This window comes from Pogona vitticeps, chromosome 7, assembly GCF_051106095.1.
Source record: "Pogona vitticeps strain Pit_001003342236 chromosome 7, PviZW2.1, whole genome shotgun sequence".
Taxonomy (NCBI): domain Eukaryota; kingdom Metazoa; phylum Chordata; class Lepidosauria; order Squamata; family Agamidae; genus Pogona; species Pogona vitticeps.
Genome location: NC_135789.1, coordinates 8,164,056 through 8,189,338, shown reverse-complemented (window position 1 = coordinate 8,189,338; position 25,283 = coordinate 8,164,056). Strand labels below are relative to the sequence as shown.

General features: G+C 46.0%; 1 protein-coding gene across 1 annotated transcript in view; it reads right to left on the bottom strand.

Moving 5' to 3' along the window:
- VPS13D (vacuolar protein sorting 13 homolog D) overlaps positions 1–25,283 on the bottom strand; it is a 130,392-nt gene that overhangs the window by 65,960 nt on the left and 39,149 nt on the right. Inside the window, exons 24-46 of the mRNA XM_072977709.2 lie at positions 23,952–24,132; positions 23,069–23,251; positions 21,649–21,868; positions 20,854–21,064; positions 19,887–20,058; positions 19,502–19,608; positions 18,121–18,330; positions 16,963–17,228; positions 16,098–16,231; positions 15,164–15,319; positions 14,299–14,530; positions 13,230–13,304; positions 11,836–12,042; positions 10,755–10,844; positions 9,328–9,468; positions 7,870–7,992; positions 6,981–7,055; positions 6,038–6,143; positions 4,721–4,873; positions 3,861–3,996; positions 3,011–3,058; positions 2,204–2,354; positions 460–670 (exon numbers count right to left, since the gene is read on the bottom strand). Coding sequence (XP_072833810.2) covers positions 460–670; positions 2,204–2,354; positions 3,011–3,058; positions 3,861–3,996; positions 4,721–4,873; positions 6,038–6,143; positions 6,981–7,055; positions 7,870–7,992; positions 9,328–9,468; positions 10,755–10,844; positions 11,836–12,042; positions 13,230–13,304; positions 14,299–14,530; positions 15,164–15,319; positions 16,098–16,231; positions 16,963–17,228; positions 18,121–18,330; positions 19,502–19,608; positions 19,887–20,058; positions 20,854–21,064; positions 21,649–21,868; positions 23,069–23,251; positions 23,952–24,132 — 3,588 coding nt within the window. The remainder of the gene's footprint in view (positions 1–459; positions 671–2,203; positions 2,355–3,010; positions 3,059–3,860; positions 3,997–4,720; positions 4,874–6,037; positions 6,144–6,980; positions 7,056–7,869; positions 7,993–9,327; positions 9,469–10,754; positions 10,845–11,835; positions 12,043–13,229; positions 13,305–14,298; positions 14,531–15,163; positions 15,320–16,097; positions 16,232–16,962; positions 17,229–18,120; positions 18,331–19,501; positions 19,609–19,886; positions 20,059–20,853; positions 21,065–21,648; positions 21,869–23,068; positions 23,252–23,951; positions 24,133–25,283) is intronic.

Sequence of the window (25,283 nt, the reverse complement as noted above, 5' to 3'; positions counted from 1 at the left end):
CAAGTTGCAAACGGATACTTTTCCCTACAAGAATTCCTCTTGTGTACAAGCAATATGCGTCCCAGCAGTTCAGCTACAACATAAGAAAGACTCTTCAAGTAACTATTATTGTTTTAGGAATGTTATATTCCACATTATCAATTCACCCAACTCCAGAGACATGTATGCCCATTTCCAGTCTGCTGCAGCAAAAATGATTTACATTTTAACTAGGCTGCAGTGGTTAACATTAAAAAAAAGCATATCATTTTTCAAAACCAGAAATGAGGCTTTGAGCTCTGACTTGACAGCATATAGCTAACTAATTCTAGGTGGGACCATCTGCTGGATTTAGGCCCATGACTTTTTCTTTGCTGGTAAACATTTCCCAGCTAGTTCTATAACAATATCAGGATATCATCCCTACGATGAAATATAAAAAAGGGAAGAGGATGGCTCTGCCCTCTATCTCTCAGTCACCTGAAGAACCGGCTGTTTTCAGACTCCATGGCGTGGCACTCTCGTTTGCTGCTGGTGACCTCAGAGGTCTTCTGAACGTTGGTCCAGTGGATGGGAGACTTGCAGAAGAAGACCCCCATCCCCTTGGGCCTGGCTTGCAGCCGCCAGGAGGTGAGATGGAGCGGGATGGCAAAAGAGTCCCCCGGCATCACCGACGGCAGCACGACGGGCTCTGCAACCAAGGGAGAATGACCAAAGGGATGTAAGGAGTCATCACTGGGACTAGAAATCAGATCCAGGTTTGAGTCAATAGAGTAATGAGAGTCTACTTTACTATGAGTGGATCTCTTTCCCTTGCGGGGAAATAACTTTTCAGAAGTATTAACATCTGATGGTTGGAGGCAACAGCAGCACAAATAAACAGAGAGGTGGATATAATACAGGTCCACCCCTAGGATCTTAAGAATCTCTCTGGTGAGTGTGGGAAAGAACTCTTGTCATCTGTTAGAGCAGTGCGACAACGAAAGCCATGGAGGAGAGTTCTCCCAACGCTGGAGGCCTAACTGGGCCATCACCTGCCAGATCTGATCTGATTTGGATCCCTGCCTTGAGCAGGGGGGGTTGGACTTGATGACCTTCAAGACCCCTTCCAACTCAATGACCAGTGATTCTAGGACCGACGCAATACCTGCACGCCTACATGCTCAGCGTGCATCTAAAAACGTGTGCATTGGGGCTGGCAGAACTGGAAGTGGGAAAAGCTTGGTGGGAAAAGACTCAGCTGCCTTTGCTTTGTGAACTCTGGTACCCCCTCCTCTGGCGCTTGGCTTCTGTCCTCATCATCTCCCCATCAGAAGAGATGATCTTTAATCTCAACAGTTTCTTCCTCATCTCTGAAAGAGCACGTAAGGGAATCCACTCCTCCTTTTCACCTTTTTTTCACGCCTCTGAATCCACTTGGTTTGAGAAGGGGCCCTCCTACATCTCTCATGGGGCTAGGGGACCAAAATTCGGGGAAATGTTGTGATTCCCTCGCCCTGGCCCCAGCCCACAGCTGCTTGTAAACACCCTCACCTTAGGGGTAAAATAAGGGAAGGATGGGGACGGAAGGAGACCAAGGTGCCCGCATTAGGTTCCAGGAACTGCGATGGAGCTGCTGCTTTGCCCACTTCTCCTGATGAAAAAGGGGGTACCGCTCCCATCGGGTGCAAATATACCACCATAAAATTACGAACAACCCAAACCTTGTCTTGATTATGGAAGCTAAGCACGATTGGGCCTGGTTAGTATTTGGATGGGAGACCATCAATACTAAAAAAAAAAGATCCACATATGGTTAGGAAAGAATCTAGCCTGAAATCTGGGAGAGCCACAAGCTAGCCAAAACTGACCATACAGGCCTAGATGACCTAATAGTTTGACTCAACACAACATGATTGAGAACTGCTGGATAGCTCAGTGGTTTAGGTCTCTGGCTGCGGAGCCAGAAGTTGGGAGTTCGATTCCCCACTTTTGCCTCCTTGGCCGGGGATGGACTCCATGACCCACAGGGTCCCTTCCAGCTCTGCAGTTCTCAAGATTATTATTATAATCTGGATCTCTCATAATGTCAGCAAAAGATAAATGGGGACAGCGTTGAGGTTAGAGCACCAGAAAAGAAAATCACAATCAACAGGGTGACACTGACAGAAGATTCAAGATGGCGGCACACCCAGTGTGAGGCACCGCCATCTTAGCAGGCATTTCGACAAGCGGGCACACTTACTGTCCGGAGCCGAAGGGCTGTCCAGCCTGAGTTCCATAGGGATGTCCAGTTTATTTTTCACAATCAAGGCCGAACGCACTGTGATCACTTTCCGAGCGCTGCCTTCCATGGTAACGGCAAATACCACCCGAACTGGAGGCAATGAAGAGAACTGTAAAAATATTTTTTTCGTTTTCAAGAAAAGAAGATCAAAATGAAACAAATTTGCAGATATGCCTCAGTGTGCCCAAACCTGATGGAATTCACATTTATAAGAGATTTCTTCTTTTATTCATACCAGCGCAGCTATTGTTGACCTTGGGCTACCCTTCTCTCAGCTGGTCTGATAACAGTTTCTACTAATTCCTGTCCATTTGGGCTGCTGGAACCCAATCGCTGATAAATTCTGTTGCAATCTACACAGCTAGAGCCCTGGTTCGAAAATTATCTATTTTCCAAGTCTCTCCTGCCTTTGGCTGGAGGACCATATATACACTTAACAGCGCTACATGTTGGATTTAAATCTGTTTTGTTTACAAAAAAAAAAAATCCCTGCATTAGAGAGTATTGAGTAAAACATGCACATTTTCATCATAATTGTGAAATATTCCAATTTTGAAATAGTCATGGTTTTGTGGAAGATCGAAACCTAGGTCCCACCACGGCCACCATCTAGCACTCTTATTCAAAATGTTGTCTTCGCTGATGCATCATTTGTTCTGCCACACAATTTCACGGTCACATGAAATGAGAGCAAGCCCCACTGACAGAAGGGCATCATCTTAATGGGCTGCCTTTAAGAAGAGAAGAGGTGGGATCGCTACTCACGTAAACGTGCGGATGGATGATGTTTGTTCTACTAACGGGGCTGCCAATCTGTGAAAGAAACACAAAAGTAGAAACAGGACGGTGACCGAGAAACCCATCAGCTCCATCACACAGGGCATTATATCTCTGAAAAACAACCAGCAGCAAGGTTCCCTCTAAAGTGCAAGACTCTACAGTGGTGCATCTCTAGACAGTTACCCCGCATTATAGTTTTTTCGCTAGACATTGGCTTTTTGCGATCGCTGTAGCAATTTGCAAAACAGTGATTCCTATGGGGGAATTTTGCTGGACAAACGCAAACTGATTTTCGCTAGACGACGATTTGACAGCTCCTTCCGCGCTCACAAACAGGTGTTTTCAGGACCTAAGCTTCGCAAGACAGCGATTTAAACAGCGGATCGGCAGTTCGCAAAGCGGCTTTCCTATGGCCGATCTTCGCTAGACAATTATGATTCTTCCCCATTGGAATGCATTAAACAGGTTTCAATGCATTCCAATGGGGAAATGCTTTTCGCTAGACAATGATTTCGCTAAACAGCGATTTCAGTGGAACGGATTATCATCGTCTAGCGAGGCACCACTGTATCTCCCTCTGTCCGGAGCTCCCCCTCCTCCTTCACACACCCATAGAGATTGTTCTCAGCCCCTTTAATTCCAGCTTCTCTGACCGTCACCCAGATTTAAAAGCAAATATATAATCAAATGGAAATAAAGATACCAACGATGACAGCAAACACACACACACACACACACACACACACACAAACCAAAAAAACACCCAGTCTTGGAAGAGACTGCAACGGACATGATGACTGAATTTAAAACAAAGATACTTATGGTCAGGACTCACAGTAGAAGAAGATGTGGTCTTGTCAGGAGCCGCGTATCGGAAAAATATTCCAACCTTGTCTACTGACACTGGACTGGCTGGTTCCCAACCATTTACTCTCACTTGCAGCTGGTGAATTCTTAGATCGTGGGTGTGCCTGTTTGTTTTAAAGAAAAGCAGGTTAAAATGAAGATCAATGGAATGGTGTTGGTAAGGTGGCCCAACCTTACAGACTTTTTGAGGGGTGGGGGAAGAGTTCTCTTTCTTCATAAAAATATTGGAACACGGTCACAAACACTAAGCCAGACTTGAGTCATTTTGCCTTTTTAAAATATCTGATTTTGTTGTATATGTTGGACTGTGGACTGTTTTCCTGGGCTGTGGACTGGAATAATAACCATCGTGTCGCACATATACACACACACACAAAACGAACAAGGATTTGTTCTTAAGTTATTAATATTCATATAGCATTATCCACATTTGACCCATAGCTCTTGACTGGAGAAATATTAAAGGCAGAACTGCCTGATTAAATAATGGGTTAATTTTTTTAACCAGTAAAAACAAAGAGCTACCTGCTTTATTCCAGATCAGACCAATGGACTACCTAGTTCAGTACTGCCTGCACAGACCCAAGGGGGTTATTTGATGTTTCACAACGTGTAAATAGAAGCTACAACTGGAATTGCAAGAAGCCGACGTCAAGTAATATGGTAGCACATGACAAAGGGTTATGTTCCTATCTCGGTCAATGACCCCCTGAGCCATGTGCTACATTAAGCCATCTCAAAGGCTAAAACGTCATTCAGACGGAAGCTTCTTTGCCCATAATGTTGGCAAGCCAGATGGGGCTCCCATGGGATCCCAACACACTTCACCTGTGCCTCAGTTTGGCTTTGGCTTCAAAGGCAAACGGAACCTCTTCTCCTGTAAGGACTTCACGCCACTCGCTGACTTTATGGGTGCCTTCGAGAAACGTCCCGTTTTCTTCAGGGATAATGCTGGGGCTCCCGCTGTGGGAAAGTGCGGCGCTGAAGCAAAACACAACAAAGGGCTGTCAAGTTTTACACACAGACCTTGCTCTGGCATCTTGATAAGACCCGAATGTTTGTCCTATGCATCTACATACGAACTTCTTCCCGTGCAATGTAACATATGCATAAAATTTTTAAATTAATTAATCTTTTTAATTAATAAAAATAAAAATGGATTTTTAAAAGAATCAAGGTTATGACTTTGGTATAAGTAAAAAACACTTGCTTAAAGAGCCCTAACCACTAAATACAGATATTTATGTAGGGGCTTAATATCTCAGCAGGAGATGTTAGGGCAAAATTAAACTAAAAAACAACAAGCTACTCCTGGGCTTTGTGCAAAATCCTTTTTTTTTTTTTTAAAAAAAATTTTTGCACAAAGTCCCACTTTTTCAAATCCTGCTTTAGGAAAAGAAGAAACAGAAACAAACAAACAACCACACAAAGGAATTGTGACACCTTCAAGATGAACAAATTCATTTCAGGGCAAACTTTCGTGGACGGTGGGTGGTGGTTCATGAAAACCTACCCAGAAATATATCTGCTTCATTTTTAAGGTGCCATAACCTCTCCCCCCACACACACACACACAGACACCTTACATGTGGAAACAAACATGGTTGCTTCCTAGAAAACCAGAGATGGAGCCTCTCAGAAAGGTGTATGACCACTCCTGATCACACAGAGGAGAGGCACACACCTGAGACCTCCGTGCCCCTAGCCCATCAAGGCCGGAGTGAAAAAGGAATAATAACACAGTGAGATTGTAAAATGACATTCGTCTCATCAAATGATTTCTGGCCCAGAAGATTTTTGATAATAAAGATCCAGTTTTGCAGGTAGATTTATGCTACCTGTTGGTCTGAACATCGAAAGCTTCTCAAAGGTAAAATCCAGCCTGCTTTTGATCATCCTCCTGCTTTGAGTTAAAACTGTCATGTTGCTTAGAAAGCTATATACTACATACTATGAGAGTCCATATATTAAAAAAGAAGAAGGAGGTGGGAACAGATAATATTGGAATACTTTGAACCAGTCTATTTCAGTGCAGGGAACTCCTGGAGCCAGTACACTTGCTTGACTGCATTTAAAACTTATTCCGCCACTGCCACCAACATCAACCATGCTTTGTGCGTCTCTCCCTCGGCCACAATTCCTTACCGAGTTGGGGTTGTCGTTAAAGTAGAAAACCACAGAGTGCAACCGGTGTGATTGCGCAGAGCGAACGGCACAAAAGGCTGCCTGCGTTTTGGCGCCTTCATTTCAGCTGCAAGAGGAAGAGAGGGGGAAAAGGTCAGGGGGGACGAGGCACATGAGGCTTCCTCTCTTCTTGAGTAGGATCAGGGGCCGGTCTGCAAGGGTGGGTGGCAAAAGGAAGTTTCTGATGCTCTGGCTGTCTGGGCTACAGACTCCGCGGGTGACCTTCAGCGGTAAGAACCAAGCCAGGCGAGGCCAAAAGGGGCTTGTAGGGACCAAAAGCGAGTTGGTTTACACCCAGTGAAGCCAGTGGCCCATGTAAGGCAGGACTGGCAGGAACAGCGCTCTGGGGTGGCTGGCAGGATTTTCTCCTAGGCATACTTGGAAAGGCTATGGATTGAGCTTGGGAACTCCGTGGTTACATCCTCTCCCCAATACAACATGTGGATTTCATGGGTGGCCTCTCACCTGGGCACTACCTAGCCCCACATCTGCTTGTACTGCAAAATCAGACGACACTGGGTATCCTCGGGGTGATGTTTCTTTATCTCTCAGGTTCAGCCTTCCCTTCAAGGAGCTCAAGGTCACACAAACGGCCTCACTTTTCTACTGCTAACAAGCCTTTGCGGCTAGTTGGATTCAGAGACTGAAAAAGAGCTGAGTGGGGATTTGCACTCACGTCTCCCTAACACTGGGCTTGGCTTTACATCTTGCAGGCAGGACTCCCTTCCTACGAGAGGCTCATGGCCGAGGCAGAACAGAGACTCTTGTCAGTCTAAAAGGGCTCACACGGAGAGGATTTTCCATGCCCCCCCCCCCCCCCGTTTGGCAAACAGCATCAAAATGAATCTATGGCACAAAACGGTTCCAGGAAAAAGCAAAGCATCTTGACTCTGCAATACAGTACCTCTAGCATACATCTGGTGCTCTAGGTTAGTCAGACTGGCTGTACTCCTAGTTCTAAGGTAGACAAGAGGAAGGCCTGGCAGACAGGAAAGACAACATTAGCAAGGAAAGGGGGGGAATGCAGATATACAGGCAAGATTGTTGTGCGTACGAAAACAGAGGGGAAATTACAAGCACAGAGAAAGACTACTGGGTACTCAGTGAATAAGGCCCTCTGAAAAGGCTGCAGGATCCCAATGTCCACTGGTGCAAAAATAGGGTGGTAACAGGGGACGGCAGATATGAAAGAAATAGAACAGCGACAGGTCAGCTCCAGGGATGCTGACTTTATCCTTCAGCTCTGTTAACTTTCATGATGGAGCTGACATTCCAGAGGAAGAAGCTGCTGCTTATAAGGAGGTTGTTTACAGCATCCATTCATCACCTTTCCAAGCTGATTTTGGGGGGGGGCAACTGGGGAGTGGGTGTTGCGATGCAGAGAAGGAACTCAAAAGGTAGGAAAATAAGCACCTGGGACCACAGGTGTCTGGCAGAGATAAGAAATGGGGAGACAGACTTGAGATCCTGCAGGAGGTTCAAACACACATTTGTGTATAAGTTCGTTCGGGACTGACAGTGTGAGACACCGTGGCTTAACTCTTCTCGAGAAAGAGGCAGACGCTCTTGGCTGAAAAAAAGCGTAACTACCCAACAGCAAATCATGAGAGATGGGTTAAGCGTAAGAGGGGAAATTGGTCACTGTGAGGCCCTCAGCCTGCTATGAAAACACCCTGCGCAATGGCTGATGCATCAAAGTTCTCGATGCAAGGCTATCGTGGGGGACATGCAATCGTAACTGATGAAAACAAAGGATAACCATTGACAAATGCCATGTGGCTAAAAGCGCTTACCTTGTCCAAAGGAGGGAGGGTCCACAGAAGAGCCGATCCATTCTTCGGACTCAACCTCTTCCACTTCCTTCTCTTGCTTGCAATAATCGGCCATCCATGACTGCTTGGTGCGGGTGTATTGCTCTACGGAAAGGAAGACAGAAGTGGGAGGAAAAGACCCACACTGGGAGAGAGAGAAAAAAAAAGCACAGCCCGCAGGACAGCCCAAAAGTGCACCGATTATGAAAAATGAAATGGCCGGCCTCTATAAATATGCCGGGACACTGGAAGGTGTTTTATCTCCGTGGTTGAGGCATCCGGCTGCAGAGCCAGAGGTTGGGAGTTTGATTCCCCGACTGGGCCTCCCTGACAGGGGATGGACTGGATGATCCACAAGACCCCCTTCCAGCTGCACCGCTCTAAGATTATAAGTCAATTCACCATCCGTCCGTCTGGGTCTGGCTTGTCTTAAGCTGACAAACCACAGACCTTCAAGAGAGGGGGCACATTTTTCCTGATCCAGCTTTGGGATCCTGGAGGCAAAACCTGGTGCCTTTGCATGCCTCCCAAACAGAAACAAGAGAACTCGCCATCTTCTGCTCGACTGTGGCCTTCAGATTCAAAGCAATGCAATGAATGTAAGACTGCCTAACTGTATAACCATTTTCACCGCACAGGAAGGAGGAGCAGATAACCTGATGCAGCAAAAACAAGCACCAGATATGTATTCTGCCACCAAGCTTGTATCTGTCCTTCAGGATTCCCATTCCCCAGGAAAACTAAGAGAGGCTGTATTGTATGTGACAGATTGCACCCTTTAATGGCTGTTCCCATCCATGAGCATGGCCAAAGATTGACTCCTGGGATGTCTCTATGCTATCATGAACTCTAATCAGCAACACACACACAGGGGCATGTGACTCTCTTTCAGTGACTGAAGATGAATTAACCATGGTTTCTCGTTATGGATGCCTGACATGTAATAATGGGCTCAAGCTACAGGAAGACAGATTTTGGTTGAATATCAGGGGAAAAAACTTCTTAACTGTTAGAGCAGTACGACAATGGAACCAATGACTTCAGGAGGCAGTGAGCGCTCCAACCAAGAGAAAACAGAATAGCCCTCTGCCAGATCTGCTTTGATGTGGATTCCTGTGTTGAGCGGGGGGCGGGGGGGCTAGACTCGATGGCCTTACAGACCCCTTCCAACTCAATCATTCTCTGATTCTGTGACCCTGACTCAGCTGACTAACATGTTGTGTCATTTATGAACCAGGCTATGGAGTCCACACTTAGCTCTAGCAAAAGCAGATGGTGCACCCTGCGGTCACCACGGTCACCCTTTCCAAGTCGCCTTTTTGGGGAACAGAAGCTCTCTTTGATCTTAGATCTTTGTCATATGGTCGTCACAGGGCTGTGTCGGGAAGGCCTCCCCCACGGCAGAGCATAGTCCGTCTCGAGCCCTCCAACGAGACGTACCAATCAACACAGAAGTGATGTTGATATCCAAACGGTGTTTGGCTTTCACTTCCAGCTTCAGCCGAGACGGATGGAGACGGCTGGCCGACTGCTGTTGCCAGGACACGGAGCACGGCCAGGGCTCAACAAACGGCTCCCAGCCTATGAGAAGAGAATGGGAACAGAACTGGGGGTTAATGGCTGCTAAGGACATGTTGGGGCAGGGGAGGGGAGGCAGAACCAGCCTCAAACGTTGGAATCTTGTTTGTTTGCTCCACACAGACAAACTGTTGGGTCTTTCCCTGGAGATCTGGTGCCTCTCTATATGAATGGAAGCCCCACAGCAATCTCTGCCTCGAAGAACAAAGAGCAAGCCGGAGATCTCACAGAGCTCTATGCTGGCAGTGAGTTTTGCTCTGTGGTTGCAAGTTGCGCATTACCTATAATGTCAAAAGATGTATAGGCACTCCTCACAGAACAACCTACTTGTTTAACAACCAACTGCTCAGATTTATGACCCTTTGTGACTTCCATAAACCCGTGCTTGTGTCTTCACCATGACCCTCCTCAATGGCACATGATTTATTACTCCTTCATACACTATCATTGCTCCTGGCTTATTGACCAGTTTACTCAACGACCTAGTTGTTAAGAATGGAACTTGGTCATTAAGTGAGGCGTGCCTGTATTGGCCAGATTCTGATTGATGCCTGTGTAAGGGAAGCTGCATTGTGGGGGCAGGAAGAGAGATTTCACATTCCTGGGAAATACAGCCAGGAATGCAAGTGGCACTGTGTTAAGGAGAGGCAAACTGCTGTCACGATTGAAGCAATTCCTCTTCTGCAAAGCAGACTGGTGACAGGATTCTGGCCATCTATTTAGAATTAAAATACGGGTCCATTTTACTGCAGTTTGTATGCCTAATTGCTGGACAGCTCAGGGGTTTAAGGCATCTGGCTGCAGAGCCTGAGGTTGGGAGTTTGATTTCCCCACTGTGGCTCCTTGACAGGGGCTGGACGGGATGATCCATAAGGACCCTTCCAGCTCTGCAGCTCTAAGATTATTATTAGAACTGCTGGGTAATTCCGTGGTTTAGGTTTCTGACTCCGGAGCCAAAGATTGAGAGTTTGATTCCCCCACTGGGCCCCCTTGACAGGGGCTGGACTTGATGATCTATAAGATCCCTTCCAGCTCTCTAGTTCTAAGCTTATTTATTAAAAATGGCTTGGGAAACTAAAAAGTCTGCTGATATCTCTAAACAGGATTTAATAAAGAGTTATCATGACCATCAAAGAATGCCCACAGAACCAAAATACATTAGGCATTTTCATTAGAAATGTATGCATGTTTCTGTCCTTGTGTCTCCTTTGCAAATGGAGTAACTTTTTCAGTAACCCAAGTTTCAGAGGTAATACCCCTCCAGAGGCCAGAAATGCATCATGACTTACCTGAAAGCTCACGGTTATAATAATCTCCGGAAAGGGTAAAATGGGCATAACCTTCAGGACTGGTTCTCAGATGCTGAAGAAAATTCAAACCTGAGAATAAATGAAAGATAACTGATACAAAAATCAGTGATTGACTTGTCATTTAAGACACAGACATAAACACACACCCAGAGACAGAGACACAGCACGCGCACATACAGAGAACAGAACAGAACACCGCCATTGTTTGCCCATCATCCTATTGGGTAACTTTGCTTGAACAAGGGTAAAGATGGCATTGTCAGGGTCAGATCACTGCTGATTAAAGACTTCCTGTTTCAGCTTCGAGGTGTGCACAACTCACACACAATGAGATCAAGTCACAGGCATCTCAGAATAAAAAGGGAAGTCTTTAATCAGTGGCAAATAAAGGAAGAGGTCATTTGCATCAGACAAGTGGAGCGACTCAAAAAGCTTTTTATGTTTTATCTTCCTTGGGGGTATCAGAACGGAGAACAAAAAGATGGGATTTTGGAAAGCAGGGTGTGAAGAGGGGAGCATTAGTCAAACAGTACCAAAGAAACATGGCATAAGTAAGGTCATGGGTCCAGGCTACCTAAGGACCATATCTCCCATTATGAGCCTTCTCTGTGCTTAATATCATCAAGGAGGCCCTCCTCTCAGTCCGATTGCCAATGCAGGAATGGTTGATGGAGACACAAAAGAGTGCCTTCTCTGTGGTGGCTCCCAGATTATGGAATGCTCTCCCTTGGGAGGTCCGGAGGGCCCCCTTCCTTTTATCCTTCCAACAACAGCTGAAAACCCACATTTTCAGGCAGGCTTTTAACAATCATGACTGAGACCCTGAATGCCTTTTTAAAGTTAAGATAGTTTTAAAATGTTTTACTCATTTTAATTATTCAACGTATTTTAATCAGTTTTGTTTTTAATGTACATTTTACTGTGGCTTTAATGCTTTTTAGTATCATGAGCCACCCTGCATCCCCTTATCGGGAGAAACAGCAGCCTACAAGTAAGACAAAATAAAATAAAATAAAATAAAAGGTGATGAAAAAAGTAATCAAACGAGGGAATTACTTACGTGAAAATGTTAATTCAGCTAACGGGACGTCACAGTCCATGCAGTCATCAATAAAGCAAATGCAGATGCTTTCTGCTTTAATGTCTAGCCCAGAGATCCATCGGAGAGCAAATCCCCCTTGGTTATCCGGATCACTTGAATCTGAAAGGATGTGCTTCAGAGGTTCGGCGTTCTTGAACAACCAGCTTGCTGCTTTCTTCAGCTGACCTGGAGACACAAACAGGGAAAGGGAAGAGGGGGGGGTAGCGGCATTATTTTTGTAGCTAACTGTTAAGAGACATTTTCAGTCCCTTCACATTGGTCCAGTTAAAAACACACACACACACGAAAAAAAACCTCAACACCACAAACGAAACAAATATATGACATCCTCCATAACCTTTTGACTCCATTTGGACCAATCACAATAAACACAACCAAGACACACCTGTTTTTCAACTATATACCCAGGGAAATGTGTCCCACCCAGGTAGCCCGGGGGGGGGGCACATTTTCAGAGTAGCAGCTGCTACTGGTTGCATCAGATCTGGAAATGGCAAAAAAAGACCACCAGAGTAGAAAACACACACACAGAGAGAGACATACATGTGGGTTTTATTTTGGGGCTGGCTGGGAGAACTGAGCTACCACCACCAAACTGCCACCTGCCTAAAGCAAAATCACCACTATTGGGGGGGGCACTATTTCATTGTGTGTGTGTGTGTGTGTGTTTGCACTGGAGGCACTGATTCCCCTCCCCCAGCATTAGAATTTAAACAACTGCACCCTGAGATGCAACCGAGGGTGCATACAATCCACCCATTTTGCCCACCCTGTCACACATGAAAATGGGAGGTGGCCAAAAAGGACAGGCCAAGCATGTCATGAATTCTCGGCTCCACTCTGTCGTATTTTATGGGTCGCGTCCTTTTGGTCCGTCTTTCAGAGAAAAACGAGTTTGCAAGAATCAAGAACAAGATTTGGCCCTCCTGCCATGCACGTCTCTTCCTCCCAGCCATAAAAGCAAAGTGTGTCACTTATACCATCACCCAGCAGTGCTTAAAGCTCCTGCTGGGCGGTTTACGATTTAGTTACGCAGGCTACGCATATAAAATCGGCTGAGAGAAAGGAGACCAATAAAGACAGGGAACCAAGGTTGCTCTACTAAGCCATGCTGGCTGTAAACGGCTTAGGAGTGGATCCGTAGCTTTCCAAGTAGAGGACCGGGCAACATCCAGCTTATAAAACATCCAGCACGAACAATGCTGAGTTTGGGTGGAGGCAAAGAGGGATACAAATGACCAACAGGCAATGCTGTCCAGCTGTAAAAGATGAAACATTTTCTCCCCCCCCCCAATGGACACAATGAAGAAGCTTATTTTTTAATTGTGTAATTAACACAAAAATCACTGCACCTTGGCATTCCAGGAGAGCTCTCCGACAGTCCTCTAGGCTGAATCCCAGTTCTTGCAGTCGGGCCAGCTGCACCTCTGAAGCGAAAGAAATCTCACAATCAAAGCCAAAAGAGTCTTCATTCCCCCGTCCCCTGCTCCCAGTACTTTTCTAACAAGAGCAACCCATGACAGCCACAAGAGGTTATCCCAAAGGGGTCTTTTATTAAAGCTAACATTCTTTCAACTTGCGCCTCCCAACAACAAATGGTTTCAGGGAACTTAGATGGCTGGGGAAGTTTTTCAACCAAAAGCAGTTTTCTTCCATACCCTAACATTCCACACACATTCTGCTAAGGTCTGGGTGGGCCGAACAGCACAGGCACCAGAGAGCACCAGTCTGGGATGAAACCCAGCCGATTAAAATTCACTGGACTACCTTTTTTTTTTTTCATAAAGGGGGAAATGATCTCACAGGACCTGGTGGAACTGACAGCAACCGTCTACAAGGGTGGTCAAGGTTCTCCTGCTGCCACGCTCCTACTGTCATGGACAGCTACTCTCAGCCATCTTGCTGCCAGTCTTGCTGGCAAGGGGCTGGTAAGAGTTATAACATTTCGAGGGCCTCCCTGTACCCAACCTCATTATCTACTATAAATTAATGAAGCACTGGTTTTGAACAGAACCGCCCATGTGGGCCAGAGTCTTGTTGATGCAGGGCCACAACATAATGCTCTGCCATTTCCAGCTTTCTCTTGTGCAGGCTGGGAGATCCGCCCGTGTTGACACCCAAGGGGGCCTGACCCTTCTTCGAGATGGCACTTGGCACTGTCTTGCACCGGCTTCCAAAAAGCATAACCACTCTCATAACAGACCATTGGGAAAAGCAGAAGGCTTCGCTAAATCATATCAACTCAGCATCAGAGTACATCCAGGAGGCATTAAAAAGTTCTTTTCAGAGAATTCAATGCACCAAATACTAAAGCAAGGGCTGCCAGGGAACTCTTAACACCTAAAAGTAAATTTCCACCCCCAAGCTCTGCTAAGGTGACAAGAAAATGAAGCAACAGGAGTGTAGCCATTCTGTTCATACCAAGAATGGGATCCAAAGTGTGTCTGGGTGCGTCTAAGGTCTCCGAGGACACTCCGGAGACCTCATTGGACCAAGATGACCCAGATGAAGCAGCTGGAGGTGTGGCCCTGACATCGGAGCAAGAAGGATCTGGCCCAGCACTGCTGGTCTGGTCAGGAATGGACTTTGCAATCGCCAGGAACAACTGGACATCGTTGTAAGACAGCCGGATGTGCAGCGCTTGTAACTGGATCTGAAGAAAACGTGGAGATTAACACCAAAGAGAACAGGGTTTGGGACTGGAATCTCAGAAGCAGCTGCCTTTCTCCCTTCTTGGGATGGTTTTAAACAGAGGCTGGACAGCTGTCTATTACAGATGCGGCCGTGGTGGGTTTTTCTGTAGTAATCAAGCTTTAACATGCTAAGATCTAGTATAGACAAAAAGACGCATTAAAAACTAGCTTTTGAAATGTGTGCTTTCACGGTTACTTAAACCACTTTCTTTTTAAAACCAATCAGGTTCAACATGAAACCTGAACGTATACAAGAGACGCTAAGCATTACAGATGGGTTGAAACGTAACCGACGTGAACACATATAAAAACACATAAATTAGATCAGAGACTCTGTATACAAAGAAGGAAGCATAAAGAAAACACCATAGCAGAGTTAAGCCATATGCATATCAGGGGCTTGCTACTGAGGTTTATGGACTGCCATGGTACTGGGAGTTCTAAAGAAACATCATCCTTTCTCTCCCCAAGAGACCATTTTGATGCTCACAACCTCTATTTTACATTAATCACCCTTTCTTTCTAAAAACAGTCTTTTTAACTCCTACACAAGGTGGGCAAGCACTAACCGAGAGGATAGAAGGAGGCATTACCTCCAGCACAGGTGGGAAGTCTTCGCTGTTGAAGGCATCCAATAACCCGGAACCCCGCGGGTACGAAGAGCTGCCCGCCAGCTCCACCTGAATGAGGGCGGGATCGATGATGGAGAGGGCCGTCTCCTGCTCGTTTCCCAGCCGGCATGAAAAAACCTATGGGAAGGGAACAGAATTCAGGCACAACCACTGGGGCTCACCCTTATCCAGAGAAAGAGAGAGAGAGAGAGAGAGAGAGAGAGAGGGAAGGCACAGAGGAACAACTGCAGGGTGACCTGACTTTTCATTTGGGTGTAGGACTCCACCAGATGTTATCCTGCTAGATTCTATAACGCAACCAGGAAGTGTCGACTTTTAGAATCGTGGAGGGGTGTTAAAAGGAGACAGGTAGATAACTGGATCAGGATGACCAGACCATGGCCCCAGAAGACCAAAGGCGGCCAGCATCTTCTTGGGTCTATTTGCATCATGCACTGACTAAATTAAAGAGAGGTTTGTGACAAGGAACCATGGAAACAGGCCAATGTTTATCTACGTTCCAGCTGAGGTCCTCCCAACAAGTCACCATGACAGCACAGCTCATGGGGCTTCACAAAGAACATCCTATTTAAGTCTGTTTTCTAATTGGAATACGGAGCTGGGTTGTTGGTTTTTTTCTGCCCAAGCAGTCTATATTTGGGTTGCTGAAAACCTGAGTTATTGAACCATGAGAATGATCCCAAGCATGTGCTATTTAACCTTGACAGTTCCCCTTGTGATGATTGCTCCAGAAGCTCCTCCCCACAACTCTCTCTGAAAGCCCAGAGCATGAATCTATTATCCACAAGTCAGATTTTCAGAAAGAATCATTCAATCCCACATTCACCGCAATAGCTTCCCAGTTCACCTACAAGGAAGAAGAAGTGAACGGTCTGCAGTCGCAGGGCATCCTTACCTCGATGCCCGACAAACTGCCCGAGAAAGGGTGATCCACCAGTTTCGGTTTGTACGTGAGGACGGTGGTCCCTTTCAAAATAATGGCGCTGGTATCCAAGCAGGACATGTCTTCCACCACCACGAACTCCGTATCTGGAGGAACACAAAGCAGCAGTGCTACCCGTGGGAACGATTCAAATTAAGTTAGCGACTGTTTTCAGAACTGGCTGGAGAGCTCAGTGAGTGACTCATCTTGGGTGAGGAGCCAGAGGCTGGGCGCTTGATACCCCACGAGACACTGTAGGAGAAAAGCCAGCCTGTGCGGCCTAGGGCAAACCACCCGGTCCTGGAGCACCTTCAGAAAGGAAGGAGGAAAATACTCTCTACCCCAGTGGTCCCCAACCTTGGGCCTCCAGATGTTCTTGGACTACAACTCCCAGAAGCCTTCACCATCACCTCTGCTGGCCAGGATTTCTGGGAATTGAAGTCCAAGAACATCTGGAGGCCTAAGGTTGGCGAACCACTGCATTACAGCACATTGGGAACCCGATAGGTAATAATCACGTGCTATCAAGTCAATTCTGACTTAGGGTGACCTTCTTTAGGGTCTTCCAGGTATAGAATACACAGATGTGGGTTACCCTCCTTCTGATGGCTTTTAGCAACTGATTGAATCCATTTCACTTTGGTCTTTTCCAGTCACTCATGGGCCCGGCCCAGCTGGGGCTAAAACTGAGTCTAACTCGTTTATGTCTTGTCTGACAATTCCTTGATCTCTCTGTTCTCCAGTCCCTCCTTCCTTCTCATGAGCTACGCATCCTTACTCATTCATTCGTTCATCCCTCCCTCCATCCCCTGTTTCGGTCACCCCGTACATCCCTCACCCGTGACGTTGATCTTGACTTCCAACTGTTTTTCCGCAGAGATCTGAAGAGAAGAACGCTTGGTCACGATTCCGCACCCTACGGCTTTCGGGACGACGGCCGCTTCACTGCTGGCGTTGCGCTGCCGGGAAGGCGTGGCGCCGGGCTGTTTCTTCGTTTCGCTGGGCGTCTGAAGGAAGCCGTGAACGAGCATCAGCCAGTCGAAGATGAGAAACACACGGAGGTTGTTCAAGACAACAGTGAAGAAGGACGAATCCTTGGTCGCTCTAAGGAGGAGGAAAGTGAGCTAAGAGGGTTGCTATTTTTTTAATCAAACTAAACTTTTTTTTTTACAGTCTGATACTTTGAAATAATATTGAGATTTTGGGGGGATTAGGGGTAGTGTGTCAGACAAGCAAAATAGTTCTATTCTCCCCCTCCTCCCATAACACTACCCACCGATCTTCAGATCCTCTTATGAGGTCCATTTCTAGAAGTATCTCCTGCCAGCAGCTAGACTTTGGCGTTCGCTTTCTGGGCACGGAGGAAACTCCTCACATCCCATGGAAATTTCTGAAGCCACACAGATTTTGTTTTTTGCAAGCCACTATATTAGAAAAAAGAGCCACTGCTACTATGGAAACCATGAAATCTTATCTGACAAAGGTGGCTACCCCAGAAACCCAGGGCAGATAACTTCTTTTTTGGAGGGGGGGTGTCATGAGCCTCCCCATGACACAGAAACTGGCAAGACCGCTACCAGTTAAACAAAAGCAAAATGTACACAATCTGTTCCCTCAATACTGAAAGGGCAACAAAGACCCACCTTAGAACCAGTTGGGCATGTCCCCGGTTTCCCCGAAAATAAGACCTAACCTGAAAATAAGCCCTAGCATGATTTTTCAGGATGCTTGTCATAGAAGCCCTGCCCCAAAAATAAGCCCCAGTTCAGTGAAACCCTGCCCTCCACCCTTATGCAGCAACCAGAAGAGGATAACATGATTGCATTTGAATAAATGTAGATGGTTGTACATGAAAAAAATAAAACATCCCCTGACAATAAGCCCTAATGCGTTTTTTTCGAGCAAAAATTAATAGAAGACCCGGTCTTATTTTCGGGGAAATGTGGTTATTAATGGGCTTCCTGTCCCCAGCCAGTGAGGTTTCAGTCTCCCCTACCTGTAATGGAGCTCAATCTGTATGGCCCCTTGGGAGCTGCTGTTCTTTGATGGCTGGAAGATACAATTGAAGACGTTCGGCATTCCCCCAGACACTTTTTGCCCAGCGTAGCGCGTGTCAAATGCCATCATGGAGTGCGAGACCAAATTGATGGATTTGGTCTGGTTTGAAAAACTCTCAAATAGCAGCTTGGACTTCTTGAAGTCAAACCTAAAGAAATGGGAGGCAAGGAAAAAGAAGGTTAAAACACAATTAATATTTCAGAAAGTTACCTTTCTTACAGTTCTTAAATAGAGATGGGCACAAAACTTGGTTCGTAGGTTCGTGACGGTTTGTACGCACAGCACCTCAGGTTCCTTTCCCAGGTCTCGCTGACCGGATTCCCCACTCGCTAGTCGGTGTGAGTTTCCGCTCCTTCTCCTCTTTGGCTGTTCAGCTGGTCTCCGGCAGGAGCCTGGGCTTCCCTGCTCCACCTCCTTGGCTGATTGCCCACTCAGACAAGCAGGCGGGACAGGCAAACCCGTGCTCCTGCCAGGAATGGTCGAACAGGCGAAGAGGAGGAAGTGCACTCCCGACTGCTGAGTGGGGCATTGACTGGGGAGGCAGGGAAGGGGAAACATGCAGTACCTGTGGTGCCAGGCAGACGAACTGGCACGAACCTCCGAACCAAGGTTGGTGCCCATCTCTATTTCTAAACTCAAAGGAAAGGGAGACGGGGTACAAGTGGGTGGGATTATGACTTTACCTTAAGATCAGCAGCACGAGCAAATCAGAATCAGAACATTACGGCATACCGACAAAAATATGCTCCAAACACAGAGGTAATAAGTCTGACTCAAAACAGTGCATACTAGACAGTGAGCAAATGCCATCAGCTGTACTGATTCTGCTTCGTCATCTACTGCCGATAGAACTCCACCTGGTCAGCTCAGCTCAGCCCACCCTCCCTTTCCTAGGCTGCCCAAGACTCAACAACGGCATGAAGCTGAAATGATATTGCTGGGAACTAGACTCTACTCATTAGAGCCTTCTGAAAAGGCATCATGGTGTGTCATGCTTGAGCCTTTCGGAAACCATGCTGCTCTCTTCTTTATTCCCTTGATAGCATCGTTTCAAGCTGGGAACTCAAAGCAGGAGTGAGAAAAGAACAGCTCTCCCGATGCTGCTAAGGCTACACCTCCAAGCATTCTTCCCCTTTGGTATTGATGCCAAAAGCTAACAAGGGTCCGATGCCATCTGCAAAACAACACTTGTCCCCAGGCATGTCGTGTATCCCTTCTCTTTTCCTGCTTGACTCATCTCTTGCCTTTTCAGATGGAGACTAGAAAAGGGCCCAGGATTTAGCCACACACACAAAAGAGAGACTAACAGGTAAACATACCTAGCTAAGGAGCCATGTTTCCCCTGAGGATCGGTCAATTCCAGACTTACGTTGACCATGTCAATCAGGAAAGACATGCAGGTGTACACTTCTCCACTCAACACAGTCTGAAAGGAGAAAGGAATAGACATGGATGCAGAGAAAGCTGCTGGCTTCCAACCTACGGATTTCTACGTGTCTTATAAAGGTGGGCGGCAGGGGGAGATCCGGTTCTGCTGGTGGATCTCTGGGTGATCTGAAGGAGATATAGGAAGTCTTTCTGAACCTTAATGGTTGAACAACATTTTCACTCCATCTGTTTCTCTGGCATCGCTGTGCCTTCACACAATGAACTCCGATCCTTCAGCACAGATTTTTCAAGTGCAAAATAAAAAGAATTTCTCACGTGTATTCTGGGGTCCTGCAAGTCGTACGGCCGCATGAATTCTTCTATTGGCTCCCCTAGATTATTCTCCAGAAGTCCCCGAATCAGCTTATATTTGCTCAGATCCAGAGAGCAATGGACGGACGACACAATGCCGCGGACCGATATATCGGGGACATGATGGCTTATCTCCCTGCAAAACACAAAGATCCCAAAGAATCGGCTTAAACAACCAAAACTACCAAAGAGAGCGTCTCCTTTCCGACAAGCGCATCTGGTCTTTAAGGTTATTCTGGAGATGCCCTCCTGGCTGTGCCCCATGCCTTTGAGGTCTGCTGTGTGACAGTTCGCACAGCAGCCAGCCACGTAGCACACCCTACGGGGAGGTCCCTTGTTCATGAATTAAGTGTATTTTTTCATAGAATCAGAAAGCTGGAAGACACCTATGAGGTCCTCATGTCCAACCTCCTGCTCGAGGCAGGAAAAGAAATCAAAGGATTATCTGGCCAAGAGGTTGTCTAAATTTCCCTTGAAGGCCTCCAGCGTCGGAGGGCTCACCACCCCCTGAGGTCACAGATTCCATCTTTGTACTGCTCTAACAGTTAGGAAGTTTTTCCCCGATATTTATTCATTCATTCATTCATTCATTCATTCATTCATTCATTCATTCATTCATTCATTCATTCATTCATTCATTCATTCATTTCATTTCATTTCATTCCATTCCATTCATTCATTCATTCATTCAATTTATATCCCGCCTATCTGGTCAATATGACCACTCTAGGCGGCTGATATTCAGCCGAAATTTGGCTTCCTGCAACTTGAACCCATGGTTGCGTTTTCATGTATGCTTGTGCGTTTTAGAGGACAATTCATTGACTAAAAGCAACAAAACCACCTCCCAGCCATCAGTAAAGGGGATTTAACATCCGGAGACAGAGGGCAATGCTGATACTGTAATAGTATGTCGAGCGAGACCACTCACTTGTCCAAGTTTCTTTCCACTTGCAGCTTCAGTCTGAAGGGCTCCGTCAGGAGGCTCCCTCCAGTCTGCCTGACCATAAAGGAAGGGAAGATCAGATCTGTGCTAGCCTCTTCTGCAGTCTTTGAATATTCTCTCGAGTACCTTTCAGCAGCAAAAATATCCATGTCCTGCAGATCAACCACAATGCAGTCTAGCAGGCAGTTCTGCTCCTCTACAAGAGATCAATCCACGATATTCAGTTTTCCAACAATGCTCTGGAGAAAGGCTCTTCTATACATAAAGTATTTTGTTCTGATGCATACCAGATCATAAGCAAGTAGAAAATAAATCATGTTTACTCTTATTTACTAAAAAAAACCCCTCCAGTACATATTTGATGCATACTGTAAAAAAATGTGTTTGGCTCCTAATACTATGTGTTTTTAAAACTGCAACCTGCTGCAGATCCTTTTTCATGAAAAATGTGAGATATAAATAGTTTAAACAAAGAAAGAAAGAAATGCAGAGATTTCTCATCAAAAGGCATTCCCATTGAACCTGGAGTGACACACTCCATAGACTAATACGAAGCAATGTCTGTTCAAGGATAAAAGAGATAAAACAATCTGGATTACTCAGATACAGCCATTTTATTTTATTTTTTAAATGGCCTTACCACCTATAACACACCACTGGCTACGAGATAAAAGTGCCATCATTCATATAAATATTCAAATGAATAAATAAAAATAACGGCGTCAAATTGGGACAGAACACACACGGTTAATAGTCTTGGTATGGTCCTCTCCACCTTACCCGCCTGTTCTGGGGCTACTGAAGCAGACAATCTTGGTGGTTTAGTCCCAGCAGATGTTGCCGGATCACTTTTCTCCCTGGTGAGATGGGGTCCGGAGGAAGACAAATTCATAAAGAGCCCTTCTGAGGAGGTTGGTGTAACTTTGGACTCATCGCTCGGCGTTCTCCTCATGTTGTGCTTTGGCGTTCCCAGAGGGGAGGAAAGCGGAGCAGAATCTTGCTAAAAGAGCAAGGAAGAAGGGGAGGAAACCAAAATTAAGGACTGTTCCTCAGGCAAACCACAAAGCCATGTCCCCAGAAGAGAAAACATCTTTGCTCAGATCTTTGCTGTCCTCTGAAAGATGCCGGCCACAGAGACTGGCGAAACGTTAGGAAAAACCACCTTCAGAACACAGCCAAGAAGCCCGAAAATCCCACAACAACCAGAAAACATCTTATTACTTTTTGTAACAGTAAAGTGAGCCCAAGGACATATAAAATGACTACCACTGTGTAGAACATTCTCAGGAAAGAGACACCCTTTTTGATCCAGTTGCATTCTTTTTTGGGGGAACCCATTCTTCCTTTCAAAAAGCAACTTTAGCAGGAGATTCCTTCTGCAGTCTGCATCAAATATCCGTTCTCAGTAGGTAACCTTTCATACTTACCTTCTTCTGTACGATATCCTTCTGCAATCAAGAAGTGTGGAGGAATCACACAATTCCTCACGCCTCTTAAGTAAGAGGGCACAGGGGGGGAAAAATAAGCGGAGACCTGATATCCCATACTATGAACAAGTCATTATGCCACAAGTTGAGCATGAAATTTAGCACACCTAGAGCCCTGGAGTGCTAGCAGAAATGTTGCTTTTAACTTATTATGCTGTTCGTTTTCTGATCAATTCTCACTATGCATTGCTGTGCACAAGGATGTACATACAAGCTTGGAAAAGTTTCAAGAAAGAGAAAATGTGGAGCAGAGAGAGGCATGCGCTTCTCTGGGTATGAGCATTCACTCTGTCGGGCGCTTGTAAAGAAAACCCCAAAGACACAGCAGGAGAGCACTGCAAACTGCATTCCAGATCAGCTCTTATGGAACTCTACAGATAAAGCAATAAAACAGGGACAGGAACCAAGAGGCAGAGTTTTCAAAAGGCATGCCATTTTGAATGTTGCCTGGAGAGCGCTTGGCTTCCAAAAGCTTTCTCAGCACAAACAAATAGCCTCTCCTACAAGGAAAAGGGTGGGTGGGGGGAGGGAAGTACCTCGCATAAAATTTGATCCTTGAAGGCATTGCCTCGCAAAATGGAATCCTCAAGGGAGGGGAGGAAGAGAAACAGATCCGTTAAAATACAAAACAGCGGTAATCTTTACCGTTTGCTCAGAGCCACAACGCTTACAGCCATAGGAGAACGAGGAGCGAGGAGAAATACGAGACTTACCTTATCTTTCAGCGAGAAGGTGCCCGAGGCACCTGAAAAAAGAAAGCGGTTCTTCACTTTCAGCTTCCCGAGATTGGCTACGATAAGATGGACGGATCTGAAGCTTTCGGGAATGAGCAGGACTGGAGCGCCCGCTTCGATGTCCAAGAGGATTCTGGCGGCTCGCTGGGCTTGGTCTCTCACCTCAGGGAAGAAAGAACCAACCTCAAAAAAAAACAAACTAACTAAAAAACCCCAATAATAGACATCTTGAAATCCCATGGTTATTTTTACCAAACTACCGATTTGTTATGCCTCTCCATCCAACACGGCCAAGTAAATATTGACATACACCTCAGCCTCGTTTGGCATGAACGAAATAGTACAGACACCAGTGGCGTAGTCTACAATTGCGCCCAACGCAATGTGGATCCTGTACTGTGAAGGAAGGCTTCCCCCACAAACCTAACCATCCTGGGAAATATTCCAATTAAGGCATCAAAGTGTTGTGCGTTTTGTTCCAAATCCGTCTAACGAATTATAGATCCCTGTACTGTACTTAATCTATGCTTACTCATTTGACTACACTAATGGAAACCGAGTTTTCTTCATGACATGCAGAAGTCTTTCCCACCCTACATGAAAGACGGAGTATAAAATTTCCTTCCACTGTTTAATTTTTTTTTTTTACATGTGTGTCTGTGTGGCACTGGGGGAATAGTTGTTGTTGTTTAGCCGATAAGTCGTGTCCGACTCTTCGTGACCTCATGGACCAGAGCACGCCAGGCCCTCCTGTCTTCCACTGCCTCCCAGAGTTGGGTCAAAGTAGTAGAGCAGCTACCAAACGTCCTTGGAACTGCATAAGGCCCACACTTGGTCTTCTCTTCCCCCCCATAAAGCATACCATCTGTCCCTCAATGGCGGCTCTCTGGCGCCCCAAGACGTCCTGAAGTTGAGTGAAATGCTGGATGAAAGATACCAGCTCCGCCTGGAAGCGCTGAGTGTGGACGTACTGCACCGAAGCCATACGCAGGCTGACTCGCATGTCACAATCCCTCTGAAGCGAAGGGTCCGGCCGTCCAAACCTGGTGGAAAACAAAGGCACCCAGACATGCTCTTACTTCTCCTGTCCACTCCCAGTGCAGACGTTTTATTAATCCCGTTCTTCGAAGGTCACGCTGCCATCACAGAGTGAACTCCCATTTCTCCAGGCATAGGAAGAAAAAAGGAGGCTCTCTCTCTCTCTCATCCTGTGCTTCTGGCCAGAGAATAAGCTCTCTTGCAAATGGGGATGACTTGGTTGCATTCTTGAATGTGAGGATTATGTTAGGATTGCTGAATGTGAGGGAGCTCAAAATGGGACCCAAAGCAACCGAAATACACCTGCCAGTAAAATACGGTGACCCATGAAGAGATAAAACATAAAAAAGAAGAAAGCTGCTGCAGGAATGCAAACATCGAACGGGCTAGAGATCTCAGCAACCAACTTTTTACAGTAACAAAAAAAGGAACCGGTACATCCACCAAAGCTGTTAGCAAGAAGAGGCTCTAGTCCCAGGATGCAAAAATCATAGTATGCACTTTATTCCAAATTAAAAGCCCGAACTGTTTCGGCTTTTTCTTTTCAGCCTTCCTCAGTGGCCTGAATATTGCACTTTTCTTAGCTCCGTTTAGAAAGACTATTTGTTCACTACATCTGAGTCCAGCTCTTTTTGAACGAGTGATGAAACTACTATATTCACACCCTCGAAGAGGGCCGAAAAGGCCAAGCCGAAACGGGTTGGGCTTTCAATTTGGAACAAGGTGCGTACCACACTTTCTACATCCTGAGATCAGAGTCTTGTCTTACCTAACCACTAAAGTGTTCAACCTTAACCAGAACATCATCAGGGAAGAACCAAATGGGCTTCCCAAGATCTGAGCATTCAAAAGCCAAATGGAAGGCCCCCAGATCACAGTCTCGTAAAGCAAGTTTCTGATATTGACAGAATAGACTAAAGGGTGTCTCCAAGTGAGCTCAGAGCAGCCATATTGATGCACTAGGATGATGACACAAAAAACTGTCCTGTTCTCTCCTTTGACGTGTTCTACCTTTGCAAAGTGAAAAAAGAAAAAGAGGCTGGATCCTTACACAAGGAAATGGACCATACTGCTCCAGGCTGAAAGCATCTACAAGTATGCATTTTGTGTTCAGTTCTCTTTGCCTTTTAAAGGAGATGCTCTGGAAGCATTGTTA